Source organism: Megascapheus bottae, chromosome 5 (genome assembly GCF_031878675.1).
Source record: "Megascapheus bottae isolate mThoBot1 chromosome 5, mThoBot2.hap1, whole genome shotgun sequence".
NCBI classification, from domain to species: Eukaryota; Metazoa; Chordata; class Mammalia; order Rodentia; family Geomyidae; genus Megascapheus; species Megascapheus bottae.
The window spans coordinates 13,987,375-14,002,705 of NC_143513.1; the positions used below are offsets into that span (position 1 = coordinate 13,987,375).

The window sequence follows — 15,331 nt, forward strand, 5'->3', positions numbered from 1 at the left end:
AGTAATGGTTATAACACCTTTTGGAAATATATAATTCAGTTGAAATGCATTATGTAGCATTTTAGAATTAATGTACACATTTGCAAGAGTAAAATTCTTTCATATGTCCAAGTTGTTTCGTCCTGCTCTTCCTTGCCTTTAACAAGCTCACTCTATAGTATCAAAGTGATTCTCTAGGTTTCTTTTGTTTCTTGGGCATCTGGAAACCAGTTGTTTGTATTCTCTGTTGCATGTAGTAAATATATATATATATTTTTTATGTGCTTCTCAGGGAGCCTGTGCAAAATAAATTTGATGAAAACTACAACTAATTTTCTAAGATTTCCATTTGTAAATTGCACTGAAGAATGGGGAAGAGACTGCTTCTAAAGTATGTATAGAAGCAGAAAATAGTATTGGTACTTATGGGCCATAAAAATTGCTTGTTGATATAAATGGTTTTATCTCACCAATTTTACCCTCAAATTATAATGGCTACTTTCTGATTCTATTGTTTGTGATTCTCTTCTCCCTCTTTCCTTGCTCCTCTCTTATACACATATCTACAGTGTTATTTGGCTTCTGCACCTAGGATCTTATATTGGATTCTCATAAAATTTCAAAATTTAATGTGAGACATGTAAACTAGAGTTTTTCATATTTAGAAAAGAATTTTCCCTTTAGAAATAAATTATATAATCCTAGTGAAAGTAAGCAATTATTTTTGAAACCTATATGTTGGGCTATGCTTTATTTACATTCTATAAATGTCGCATACATTCTTATTTAAATAAATTTGAAAATCACACATACAATGTTTACAAAGCATAGTATTTTTTTCTTTTTAATTTTTTACAGTTAAATTTTAGGGCATGTTTAGGGAAGCACAGTTCTCTCACGTACATAGATTTGAGTCTTTTATTTTTCCTACATTTATTATTAAATGGAAATTGATCATTTTAACTAGTAAAGATATAAGCCATCAGCAACTTTGCTGCTCAATATTAAATTATTTTTTAATTTAATTTTATTGACAAGGTAATATACAGAGGGTTTGCAGTTACATACATAAGGTACTAAGTACTTTTCTTTTTGAACATTATTCTCCCCTCATTTTTCTCCCACTTAACTTCCTCGTAGTCTCTCCTCACAAGTTGTAAAGTTCATTTAGAACCGTTGTTTTGTGTAAATAAAATGTTTAAATATCATAATTTAAGCTAAAAGTTAAAGATAACATGAAAATTCTTCATTTCAGTAATATGTCTTTCAGAGCTACTTTCTATGAATTAGTATTGCACTAGGTCATTTGCAGAGCCTGCACATTGAGTTTTCCTTAAATTGCAGTTTGAGATATTGAAAATATCCTCCAATACTTTGATTGTTTCACATTATTATTCTAATATGTAAAATGTGTATTTGGTTATTTGAAATAGGATAGGGAATGGGAAAACAAGAGGAGGAGTGGGGGTGGGGGGAAGGGAAATGGGGACCAAGACATGACAAAGGGTATCAAAGTTTGTGAAGTAATGTACCTTCCATCTGGTGAATATAATGTAACCCTTCTATTAATTACAATAAACTTATATGGAAAAAAGAAATTACATAGTAGGGAGTTTTATCACTCAGTGAAAGTCCATAGCCCAAGAGAATTACTTACTGAGACATTATCACCACCTGTACCTGAGCCTTATCAGAGTGTACTATAAACCTCTGCTAAAGTAGCCTACAGTTCTTCCATTGGACTTCTTTTGTCACCACCTTCCTGAAGTCAGATCTTTGCATGTGTGCAAATCTGAGGTGTGTCAAAGTATCCAAGAGTGGCTGATTAGAATATGTAGATAAGCAGAGGAAAGCAGTTTGCATTGTCAACATTGGATGGAAAGTCCCACTTGGAACAAGACACGGTATGAGCCAGGGACTCTTCGTATTTTGGAAGTCCAGATAATTTAATTTTTTGCCTTACAACTTTCTTCAAGAATATTGATCAATTTACATAGGCTATAGATTATTCTTATTTTAAAGATAATCATCTTGGTTGGTAACACACAGTTAGACTCAAATTCCTCAACAGTGACAGTATTGAGATTTGGGTGAAATGATTATTGTAGACAGTTATCTTCACAAACCTTTACATAAACTATGAAATTTTAAAATTTCTGTCTGTTGTTTATTCATGTTTAAGTCATATAAAAATTAACTTCATAAGTTAAAATGGTAAGTAGCATAAATGGTGTCCTGTTTCACCTAGTAATTTCTCTGAAACAAGGATGATTGCTATTTTAGGCCAAATAATTCTTTACAGTGAGGGTCTGTTCTGTGCATTATGCATTATAAAACAGCATTGTGGATTATCTACTCAACTGAGTAGCACTACTTCTGACAAACAGAAATGGATATTATCAGATGTTTCCTCAGGAGCTCTGTGCCATTACTTCTTCGTAAAAAACAATGAGAAAATAGAAAATTAAATCAGAAAATTTGACAATGGTGAATTCAAAGTTGTAGATTACAGGTGCTTCACCCAGTTTTAGCACCTGCTATTGAGGCAGATTCTTCTTGGGATTTATTTAATTACTCAACTAATTCATAGTAGGAGATTCTAAGTTTCAGGCTTGGGCACCATAACCATAGATGCCCTCCTAACAACATTCCATCAGGTGTCATTTTCGGAAACAAGTAAAAATTAGATTTAAAATATAAAGACCTCCATTTCTTTATGAGCAGCAAGGTCATTCTTTCTGATGGAAGCATAGAATTCCATTGTGGATATATTCCACATTTTCTTGATCCATTGGTCCACTGAGGGACAACCGAGTTGATTGCATATTTTAGCTATGGAAAAAAAATTGCTACAATGAACATTGTTGTCTGGTGGCTTTAGTAAATCCTGATTTGTCATCATTAGCTAAAGGCCCAGGAGTAGGATTGCTCATTAGTTGGAAATTAACTATACACCCTCAGGGGAAGGGAGATCTGGAGAAGAAAATGAGGGAAGTGGGTAACACTATTAAAAAAGAAATGTATTTTGGCCACGAGCATAGCCTAGTGGTAGAGTGCTACCTAGCATGCACAAAGTCCTCGTTCAATTCCTCAGTACCACATACTCAGAAAAAGCTGGAAGTGGTGCTGTGGCTCAAGTGACAGAGTGCTAGCCTTGAGCAAAAAATGTGCAAGGATAGTGCCCAGGCCCTGAGTTCAAGCCCAAGGACTGGCATAAAAAAAAAAAAAGAAAAGAAAAGAAAAAGAAAAAAAAAGAAGTGTATTCATTACCACTTGTGTAGCTGTAATCCCTCTGTACAGGAAGATACCGAGACTCAATTAAAGAAAGAGCCTCTGAAAACTCTGCTCTTGGAACTAAAAGAGAAGTTGTAATCAGAATGCATTTATAATTAGTGTGCTGGTGATAGCCTTAAGTAGACAGTCCTTGTGTTACTTTGACATCTCACTTATTAGGGTTCACACAATAGAGTTGAAATATGCCTGACATACTAATAGTCAAATCTTTCTGGGTTTTTTTTTTCACACTTTAGCATCGAACCAAAGTTTCTTCAATGTAAAGGGAGAAAAAGGAGCCATTGTGGCAGTAGAATTTTCTTCTTTGTATCTGTAAGGTAAATATGATCCCAGTTTTATGCAAAGGAAAGAAGAGCTAGCCTTGCCTACATTGGCAACCAAACTGACACAGCTGGGAAATGATTATCAAGCGAAAAGCCCTCCTTTGCAGAAAACAGAGCCTACATTTCCAAAAATATTGCCCTCAGATTTTGAATAATATACCAGAGCTCCTTTTTCTTTCCCTTCCCAAATCTTCCATCCACTATGCTACCCTAAAGCCTTAGCACATGACTCTACACTTTGGAATTCAAACTTGAACTCTATAAATCCCTCTCTTGAGGGAAGAGTTATGCACAATTTGTATGTGCACACATAGAAATCTTCCTTAATCCTGTGTAGATGGAACATTGGAAAGCATGGGGGCTGGGGATTATAAATACTAGATTGCTTTTATACAGTAAATTTGGATAAACCAAGAAAATGATGTAAACATAAAGAGTAATTAGAATCTTCTGACAACCAACTTGTGATTTGTGATACAGGTTTTCCTGCATTGTCCTATTTCTTTCATGAATCTACAGAGTGATTTATTTAGGACTAAAATATGCATTTTTGTAAATTAAAGTTACTTCATTTCTCTGCATAGTAAGAGGCTTGGGTTTCATGTAACACTTTCTGTCATCATTAGGAATGTGTCACACAAAAGTTCTAGTATGCAATTCTGGTAGGATATTGATATACTGTGTATTACTAGCCTTGAAATTTTCTTCAAAGAAATAAAAGTCATGTGTACTGTGATTGAATAATAACAAATAAGAAATATGTATTATTTTGATGGTGAAATTTTCTAATTTTCAAAGCTATTTGAGTATGAGAGACTAGAGTAGAGACAGACAGGTCATTAAGCATTTTAGTATTTCTAGGTTTAATTCAGAATCAAAGAGTATTAAGGCTAAATGGACACTAAAATTATCCAGCTTTCAAATAGTATGGTGGTATAATTATTTAAAAGTTAATGGAGTTTTGGCCGGGAGTTTGGCCTAGTGGTTAAAGTGCTTGCCTAGCATGCATGAAGACCCGGCTTCGATTCCTCGGTACCACATACATAGAAAAAAGCCGGAAGTGGTGCTGAGGCTCAAGTGGCAGAGCTCTAGCCTTGAGAAAGTCCAAGGACAGTGCTCAGGCCCTGAGCTCAAACCCAGGACTGGCAAAAAAAAAAAAAAAAAAGTTAATGGAGTTTAATACACTTCCCTCACTTAGTATTATTAAAATGTCTATGCAATAAGGTAAGAAGAATCATGAACCAGATCCAAGGAATTTGCCAATTTAAACCACCTAATTACTGTTCTGAGTGGATTACCTGAATGATCCAGATTATGCAAAAGTGTTGAAGATGTTAGACATTTTTATTTCAGATAACATTGGTATGGGTCAGAAAGTTAATAAAACCAGTGAAAAACATGCTTCAAATCTCCATGGTTATAGAAAAATAAATATATAAAAACATATATATACAATTTATTGAGAACTTTTGTTCTATATTCATCTCAAAATGCCTCCAAAATGACCCCAAGGATCTTACACCACTTGTATGAATAGCCATGGCCCCTTGTGCTCCATCTAGTGGAACATGGATTTCCGTTAGGAGTAATGAAGTAGATAGTACAGCTTCTATCTTCTGAGAACAGATAAAACCTGCACTACTTCTTCAACTGTAAACTCATTACATTTATTCAGTGATCCTATTATTATTTGCCTTTCAAATAGCCATAAAGCAATAGACTTAGAAAAACAATTGGGTAGATTTAATTAAAAGCAATGCATTTACTGCGTTCTTTACAGGAAAGTATCCTACTCAATCGAATGAGCACGCAAATTCAGGCTAATATACAATGAAACTTGCATTCATCAGAGAAAGATGGTTTCCTAGCAGTCTCTAAAATAACACAATTGATAACAAAATTTACTTAAAATGCTTCCAGGTAACAGTCATAAGGAAATATTCTTCCCAGTAAATGTACTTACCAAAGCAACATTGTTTTACATTTTTTCTTGCTCTCTTAAAAAATATTTTCTGAGCCAATAAAACATTTCATATTAGTAACAAAGCATTATTCTTGATATTTGATAGTCTCCTACTTTGGACAATAAGTAGCTGTCTAAAAAAGTCATCTTTTACAATGATAGGCATCATTTATTAGTGTCTGGTGTTGCCAAGGTTGTATTGCTAAAGTTTAGTGTCAAAACCCAGTAACTGTTTTTCTCCATCCTCCAGACCCAACCCAAGGAGCCAAAATTGTTCCAAAAAGTTTAATTTCCTCCTTTTAATTTTTGTTTGATGACCATAACTGTGTATATGAAGAGTGGAAAATTTAATAGTAAGTGTGACTGGTAAAAGTGAGAATACCTATGGCTGAACATTCAAAATTAGCACCATTGGAAAAATTGGCAATGACCCATATGTACTTAATGTACAGTGTCCCTTACTTACATAAAAATTTACCTACTTAAATTATCCCCCCCAACCTACTGCAATTTGATTTATCATCTGCTGTTTCAACAGAATAAATGAACCCATTAAAAACAAACATACTGTAGATATTTATATCGGAAATAAAATGACTCTGGGGAGCACGCAATTTATGGAAGCAGAAACATTGGAAGAAAGTAACAAATTGAGGTCCGGGTTTTCTAATGAAGGACTGGAAATTGAGTTCTGGTTAAACAAGCAGGAAAAAGAAAAAGATGTGATTATTTTTCACTCATTAACATTTAGATTGGTAGCTGGATATTTCAAAAGATTAAAATCCAGATTTTTCCCCAAATAATTTTCTATATACTTTGTTAAACCAAGTTTAATCATTTCAGTTACATCTGCAAATAACTGGTAGATAAACTAGGTAATTTACACAATGAATTGTGTTCAATAGAAATAGAAATATCTATTTATAATGCCAATACTTCATTTTAACTAGAAAGGCTGTCTACTGTATTTCAAAAGAGCAAAACCAATGCAGATTCAGAGCTGGCCACAATCAGACATATGAAGTTTTATTACACATCAGGTTCTGTCCAACAGACTTGCAAACATGATGCGATCCTGTCTATGATGAATATTTTTCTTAATGGATGGATTTAAAAGTGTGCAGTCTGCTTTAATCTCTAAGATACTGGAAGTTTTATGAAATCACAAAATTGAGATATTCAATTAAATATAGCTTTCTCTCAGATTCTGCAAATAGCATCTCTATAACATTTATGTATAAGTGAGGGGGGAAATGTTCATTTTGATCTCCATTTCTTCTGCTGGAGACTTCATGTCTATTTTAGGTTATTACCCAAACCGCTGTTCTTCACAAATGGATTAACTAATGCTATAGTAAATTTGTTGATTGCAATCACATATTTTAAGGAAGTGGTAAGGCCCCTGTTGCTGGTGTAGAAAATGAAATTAGTCCCTCAGAGAGGATGAGATTGATACTGTGTTAACCTAACCTTCAGCTGTTAATGACTTGCACAGGGATTTCTCTTGATGCTGTGGCTTCAACCGAAATATTATTTTAAGAATAGAAGACAAGTTTTCTTTTGAATTTTCTTTTTCTGAATGGAGATTGAGCTAAAAGAATCCCGAGAAACAGCTTTCCACTTTTTATGGTTGGGGTAGGGGAATCTGGAAAAAAATTAAAAATATTTTAAAATGTCCATTTCAGATGCTTTGCAAAAAAACTAAGCAAAATTCTTGCTCTCATTTCATAATGCAGGATTGTTCTTCACACCTCAAAGGGGAAAAACAAAGGAAGCAATTTGCTATTCTTCTTTAAAAATACAGCTATTGGAAAATATTCCCCCAATTTAAGTTCATAACCTTTTACCTCTCTCTTAATGTGCACCAGAGTTAGCAGTTTGTGTTCATTTTTAGGGAGTGCTATGAGCAGTGGTGAAAGAGAAGTATTTCATGTTCTTGTCCCTGAAGGGTTTTTTTGAAGAGATTTTTTTGGGGGGAGGGGAGATTTCTTTCTTTCCCTCTGTTTTTCCCTAGATTTCTCTCTCTCCTCTCTGTCTAGCTGTCTCTGTTTCTCTCCACCTCCTTTCTTCCCTCCAGCCATATACCATTTTCCTTGCTTATGGAAGACATATCATAGAGAAAATTATCTGTAATTCTGAATTCTTACTTGAAGTAATTTGGGAATTAACTCAGATAACTGGAGACACGCGCGCGCGTGTGTGTGTCTGTATGTATGTGTGCATGCATGTGTCTGTGTACGTACTCATGCACAATTGCATGTGCATATGCGTGTGTATATTTCTTTCCTTTTTATAATGTAATATTTTATTAAAATGCTCATCTGATTTTTGTTTTGCTATTATAATTCTACCTTTTTCTTTCTTTTGTAGGTCATGGGGCTTGAACTCTGGGTCTAGGTGCTGTCCCTAAACTCTTTAGCTCAAGGCTACAACCCAACTCCCAGAGCCACAGCTCCACTTCCCATTTTCTGGTGATTAATTGGAGTAAGAATCTTTGGTGCCCAGGCTGGCTTTGAACCCTGATCCTCCGATGTCAGCCTCCTGACTTTGTAAATGACCTCGCTGAGACAGAAATACCATACTGAGGATAAAGTTGAAATTTCCAAAATTTACAATGTTATGCCCAGAAATTACTCCAATTTTACTTGCAACCTAAGCATTTGTTCAAATTGCCCTCTCATTTAGTTCTTTAAAAACTCATTACAAACCAATGAAATACATAAACCATAGTGGCAATTGCAAGCTTCTCCCAGTGATTAGGAGATTCCAAAAGAATCAAACACTTCATGTTCTCAGAATGTGATATACAAGTTTACACAGAGTATACAGAGTGAATTTGTATTTATTTCTCATTTAGGGAAACATCTGTAGGGAGAATTATCACAAAATTCTTACTGGAAGTGCACCTGTGTCTCAAATGATAGAATGCCAGTCTTGAGAAAATAATTTTGAGTCAAAACCTGGACATTGAATTCAAGGTCCACTACTAAAATAAAAATAAGTAATAGTTTTAAATTCTTACATTAGATAATCAGGGAATTATCTGCAGAAGAAAACCCTGGAGATTTTTACCTTTCTCTGATTCCTCTTTTTTAATTTAAATTTTATTGTAGAAGTGATATATGGAGGGGTTATAGTTACATAATTTAGGTAATGAGTATATTTTTGAACAGTGTTACCTCCTTCCTCACTCTCTTCCACTCTCCTCATATAACCCCCAAAGTTGTAACATTTATTTCCAACATAGTGTCTAGTGAGTATCACTTCTGCCTTGGTTCCCATTTATCCACCATTTCTGTGATTCCACTTCTCTTCCCCAAATCAGATAAACCTATATACAACACAAAAGGTATAGAATTTTTTTTAAATGACATCAGGGAATAAACTAAAGGAAAAAAAGAAAGCAAAAAGAAATAATTGAAAAACAATACAATAAATACAAACAACCTCTTGTTTTCCATTTCTTGGAGTTCATTTCTAGAAGTATAATTTTCGATAGTCATATACATATAGCTATTGAGCCATTGTGAACCTCCTCTAATAATATAAACTTAGGTTCTCAGTGTTCCATACTTAGAGTGCTGTTCAATCGTGTCAAGTATAATTACTTGTTTTTGCAAGCAAGCATACCAGTTGTTATCCTGTCACAATTTCTGCTAGTACATACTTAGTAATCCACATTTTTCAAAGTAACACTTATTGAGATTTCCTTCTAAACCATGTCAGGAAATGATTTGCCTTCTCTCAGGTATCTGCAAATTTATATGCCATTTTTATGAATCCACCTTAGTTTTTTGCTGGGTGGTTCCAAGGAAGAATTCCAGAGAAGGAGTACCAGTCAAAAGTAAAGCTTACAAACATCCCAGGAACAAGGGTGGGAGGAAAGAATGAGAACATTCTTCAGCCTCTTCAAATGCGGACTAAAGGGAACTCTTCCCTCCCTATAGCTCTTCTGTTATTCCTTATGTACTTTTCTCCCACTGGATTTTCATCCCCTAGAATTATCTCACAGTTCATTCCATCAAAAACGCAGGTCAATCTGTTTTCCATTTTCATTACCATTTATTCACTTTGTTGCTCAACTTTCTCATCAACATGACATTATATAAATATACTGTTATTACTATTTTGGGGGGCTGGGTGTTATTCTTTAACTCTTCCGCTCAAGACTAACCATTGAGCCATAGCCTCACTTCCGGTCTTCTGGCAGTTAATTGGAGATAAGAGTCTCACTGACTTTCGTGCCCAGGCTGGCTTTGAACCGCGATACTCAGATTTCAGCCTCCTGAGTAGCTTTAGTTACAGGTGTGAGCAACTGGCCCCCAGCTCTTATTGTTACTATTTTTTTTAGAACAGTTGCCATGTACCAGACACCATATTAAATGACCTTTCCTGTTTTCAAGTTGCAATAAAACTAGCAGATAGCCAGGTTAATTGACATAGACTTAGGTGAGCTCAAGAGTCCATGGGGCCACCATGAAATAATGCCCAAGAGACTTGGGAAAGAGATGAAACTTGCTGAAATGTTTGGCATCTGTGCTTAGACCTATTAAATAAACTGGAGGTGGACACAGGGATGGCTTTCCAGGCAGACTGGGTGACTGTGGCCTGTGAGTAATTTTAAAAAGCAAAGTGTGATGCAATAAAGGTAACAAGATCATGGGAGTGGACAGACAGTCTACATTGTAGTTTATGCAATCATAAACTGGATGTAAGCTAGGATTATACTTTAACTTCAGAGAAATAGTTAGCCTAGTTAAAAATAAACCATATCGGGGCTGGGAATTTGGCCTAGTGGTTGAGTGCTTGCCTAGCACGCACGAAGACCTGGGTTCGATTCCTCAGTACCACATACATAGAAAAAAGCCAAAAGTGGTGCTGAGGCTCAAGTGGTATAGTTCTAGTCTTGAGAAAGTCCAAGGACAGTGCTCAAGCCCTGAACGCAAGCCAAGGACTGGCAAAAAATAAATAAACCATATCTACCAGATCCCAGATCTGTGTTAAAATTCTTTCACTTCAATAATTTTTTTCTTATGCAGTTTTGCATAGTAATTATTCTGCAAAATAAAGTTTGTGAGAAGTTTTAAACTGGGGCCACAGCTCCAAAGGTCATTGCTACTAGGAAAGTAATCTGGTAAGATTGATTACAGATAACCATAATTAATGCTGCATTATAACCTTTCAGTGTTTACCATATCTAAATACATATACATACTGTATGTATGCACAGCGTGCATATGATTGTCCATTAAATACAGCTGTTCTCTACTTACAGTTGCATTACCACTTTTTTGTACACACATTTTTTTCATTTAAAAATAATCTTTACTTCAATTATATAGGACTCTACCCATTCACATCAGGAGACTAAAAGAGGATATTCTTAGGATAACAAAGACTCAAGGGCGCAAGATCATATAAAATGATACTTATCAAAATGAACTCCAAAAAGTGTAAACACGAGGGTTTTTTTTGCCATTTTTTTCTTCTGTCACTATTCTCATTTTCTGTACCTATTGTTTGTAAGTCTGTCTGTTTTGGGAAGGGTAAGTGGGAGAACAGAAATGGTGGGACGAACAGTGAACCAATGCATCAGTGATACTGGAAACGACTGTTGAAAATGAAAATCAACTATACCACTTGCAGGAAGGACAGGAAAGGAAAGCTGGAGAGAAAACAGGAGAAGAGGTGACATTATTCCAAAGAAATGAACTCATTACCTGACGTATGTAACTGTAACCCCTCTTCACATAACCTTTGCAATAATAATAAAAGACCATTAGAAGAAAAAAAAATCCTGTTTCACTGCCAAGGAAACAGTGACACAAGAGGTGGGGCTATGGGAACTTTGTCATAGTACCTAAATTTGTGTGATCAGCACGAAAGAATGTCTAGAAACTTGGCTGGACTAGAATATGATTTCCAGTAGAAAACTAAACTAAAATTTAGGGGTAGTATTACAGTATAGCAGGGGAAAGACACACTGGGGGTGGAAACCTTTAGGAAAGTACATAGAAACTCGGTAATTAAATAATGTGTAATCTTTTTTTTTCCTTTTCTTTTCTTTTCTTTTTTTTTGTTGTTGTTTTGTTTTTTTAAACTCAGGGCAGGTCAATGTTCCTAGCTCTTACTCTCAAGGCTAGCACTCTACTACTGTTTCCTGGTGGTTATGTACAAATCAGAGTCTCATGAACGTTGCTGCCTAGTCTGGTTTTGATCTCAAGTTTTGGATCTCAGCCTTCTGAATAGCTAGATTACAAGTGTGAGCCACCAACACCCAGCTAATCAAATATTTTTAAATGCCAAAATGTTAAAAATGATTAGAACAGCAAAATTGTTAAGGATAATAGGTACTGAATTCTTTAGGAAACATATGTTAAAATAGACAAAGTCCCTTTACCATAGGGAATAATTTTTCCTTTATACATATAGAGAATTTAAGTTTTGCGTGCATTGTAACTAAGAGGTCTCACTTACTGCGGAATCCGAGATAGTACCCCAGCTGATATTGATGTTAGAGTATCATCCAAAGGACCTGGAGGCTTTCCCTGGCGAAGCCAGCTGACCAAAAGTTCAAGCAGCATCAAAGAAATGAAAAATGGACTCGCCTAGAAAGGAAATTGCCCAGTTAATACATAAAAATTAAGAAAGATAGGATCCATGTTCTAAAAACAAAACACATTTTGGAAAAAATACTTAAATATTCAGGAGTCTATCATTTGCCTTTCAGTAAGATAATCCGCTTTTAAGATTTCCTTAAATACATGATTGATTCCATTTTTATTATTAGAATTACTTAAACTACTTCTGATGATTAAATTGAAGCAGTAGAAACCCAATGTTGTTGAGGAGTCATAGAAAATAAGGTAATATCTTCTGTTTGCTTAAAGTACTACCTGCATATTACTCATTTGGTGTTCATATTATGTATTAGGATTTTCTTTTTTTTTCTTTTTTTTTTTTTTGGTCTTACTGGGATTTGAACTCAGGATGTTTCTTATGATTATACTATACAACTTGAGCCCTATCTCCAGTCCTGTTTACCACTGGTTATTTTTGAGAGAGGATCTCACTTCTCACTCCCTTTCCAAGTGTGGAACTGAGCCATCAGAGGCTTTCTCCTATAGGCTTTCTGATCAGAGGCGAGTGCTATCATATTTACATTCCCACTGTGGAGATGGAGTATCTAGGACTTTTTTCTGCACCAGTTGACCTAGAACCAAGATCTTCCTAATCTTAGTCTTTTATGTAGTTTTTTTTTGTCAGCACAATACATCATTGCCCACCCCCCAGCTATGGGTTGAGAAGAGGTCTTATGAACTTTTCTACCCAGACTGACCTGAAACATAGAAAGGACAGAAAGTAGCTTTTATGGCTATTCAATGGATGATTGAGTATTTAGTGAGATGCAATAAAAATAATAAGAATTTAGAAAGAATCAAAATAATCAGCCATATTCAATTTGGAAAATAACGCAGACTTCACTCATCTGGAAGAAAAGCAAGATCTTTGATATTGTCTTAGCAGAATTCTGAGTAACACACTAGCTGAAGTCATCCTTTAGCTATTTTTAGCCTAAATTAGAGAGTGTTGGTAGAACAAGTTTGACAGGGTGGATAACTTAAGTCTTCAGCTTGTAATTCTGCATATTTCCACTTCTAATCACAGTCAAAACCAGAAGCAAAAAAAGTGGCTATGAATACTTGTGAACTTCAAAGAAAACCTGGTTCAATTTCAAACTTAGGAAGTTAAAAATTGGAAGGAGTTAGGCTGCATAGCCTTCATTCAGTAGGGCTATTGAACAAATTAAAGTGGAAATACTTTCTTGGAGGTGGAAGAGAAGCTATACATTTGGTGCCTAGTGTATTGTGTTTACTTGAACTATGGAAAGGAAAGGGAACAAAATGTTGAGACAAAGGACAAAGGGCAAACCAATGCAATAGCAATACTCACAAGACAATAGACTGGAAATGAACTTTACAACTTAGGAGAATATTAGGGGGAGGGAAAGTAGGAGAAAAGTGTGGGAAGAGGTAAAAATATTCAGCAAGAAATGTACTCAATATCTTATCAATGTAACTGTAACCCCTCTGAACATGTCCTTAATAATAAAATTTTAAAAATACATTAAAATAAAAAATAGTTATGAGTGATAAAACTCACTGACACTGAGTTTCCAAAGATTATTTTTTTCAACACCCAGTAAAATTTTACAAGTTATTACCATACACCAGAATGACATGTAATGAATATAGAGGAATGATTTTAGAAACACAAATCATTCTAGATATCATATAATAATGCTAGAACAATCTATTGTATTATGCATAAACTGGATAACAATAATAATACTAATAATCAGAAGAAGAAGAGCAAGGAGGCGGAGAAGAAAAAGGAGAGGAGGAGGAAGAGGAGAAGGAGGAGGAGAAAGAAGAAGAAGAAGAAGAAGAAGAAGAAGAAGAAGAAGAAGAAGAAGAAGAAGAAGAAGAAGAAGGAGAAATAATTTGAAAAATAGAAGTGAGCCAATATCCAGGATATACTAACTTTACATCTTAATAAGAAAAAAATGGCAAAAGCCTCTCTTAACGTAGTCTCACCTCTCTTATATAATTCGGCACCTCTTCTACATTTTGAAATGAAGATTCATTGGGCTGTATCATGTAAAACAGCCTTCGCATACCCTGGGAAAATGAAACATGTTGGAATTCTGGGTTCTTCATTTCTGCTGGTATTCCCAGCTGGAGAATATTTGTGCTTCAGTGCTCGAAGGCAGAGGCAGAACAAAGAGGAGGTGATGTGCAGCACAGAACAAGCCTTTGTCACACAGTGAGTGAGATCCACAGAGAGCACGGCCAACAGCCAACTAAGTAGAGACAGGAAAACAGAAAGATCAAGAACCAGCTCAAAGTTCACTGGGAACAATTCCAGAAAGGGGGATGGGAAAGAGTGAGAGGATTCATTCAAATCAAAGACACTATGCAACTTGTAGCTGGATGGACTCATCACTAAATCATCTGAGAAGAAACACTCTGATTGTGGGTGCAATCAAGTACAATCACATGAGTACTGGCAGATCCCCTCCCCCCATTCTGAACAGCACAATTTGTAGTCTTCACAAAAATTATACTTGGTAAAGGGACGTTCTACTCATTTGCTTGAAAGACACCAACTTTGTCACTGATTGTGTATGTTTGGACCTGGCTGGGTATTGTTTTAAATGTTTGTGGATCAACTTGAAGCCTTTGCCTTACTTCATAATCTAATTTAAAGAAAAATGGACAGTTAGAGCTTCTTTCCTTAGTATTTCTGGGCATTCCCTGACTTTACAAGTTGCCAAAACATTGCTTAATGAAATTATTCATACTCATGTCATTAAGAAGGAAGTTGTAAATGCACAAATGACAAGTAAGTTATCATCCAGACTACTGTGACCACTCTGCTACATTTCACTATATACTATATACTATAGTGTATAAAATTATGCAATAAGGACTGGAGGACCATGATGTATGATTTTATGATTACCCACAAGAGAAAAAAATCAGAACGTAAGAAAATTTCTAGGTCATTCTATCTGGCAAATATCATGTAACCCTTTTACTAATTACAATAAAAAAAAGTGGTAAATTAAAAAAAAAGAAAATTTCTAGATCATTGTTATTCAGCACATGGTTGCAACATATATCAAAGGTACAATAAATATGGCAACTATATTGAAATAGAATTTTATTTTGTTTGTGGAAATATATTTTAGAAAATTTTCAGGTTATAA

General features: G+C 35.1%; 1 protein-coding gene across 1 annotated transcript in view; it reads right to left on the minus strand.

Annotated features, from left to right (window-relative positions):
* Agmo (alkylglycerol monooxygenase) overlaps nucleotides 1-14,395 on the minus strand; it is a 278,596-nt gene extending 264,201 nt beyond the window's left edge. The window contains exons 1-2 of the mRNA XM_090332720.1: nucleotides 14,157-14,395; nucleotides 12,037-12,167 (exon numbers count right to left, since the gene is read on the minus strand). Of these exons, the coding sequence (XP_090188846.1) occupies nucleotides 12,037-12,167; nucleotides 14,157-14,279 (254 nt within the window). The 5' untranslated portion in view covers nucleotides 14,280-14,395. The remainder of the gene's footprint in view (nucleotides 1-12,036; nucleotides 12,168-14,156) is intronic.
* Nucleotides 14,396-15,331: the final 936 nt, after the last annotated feature.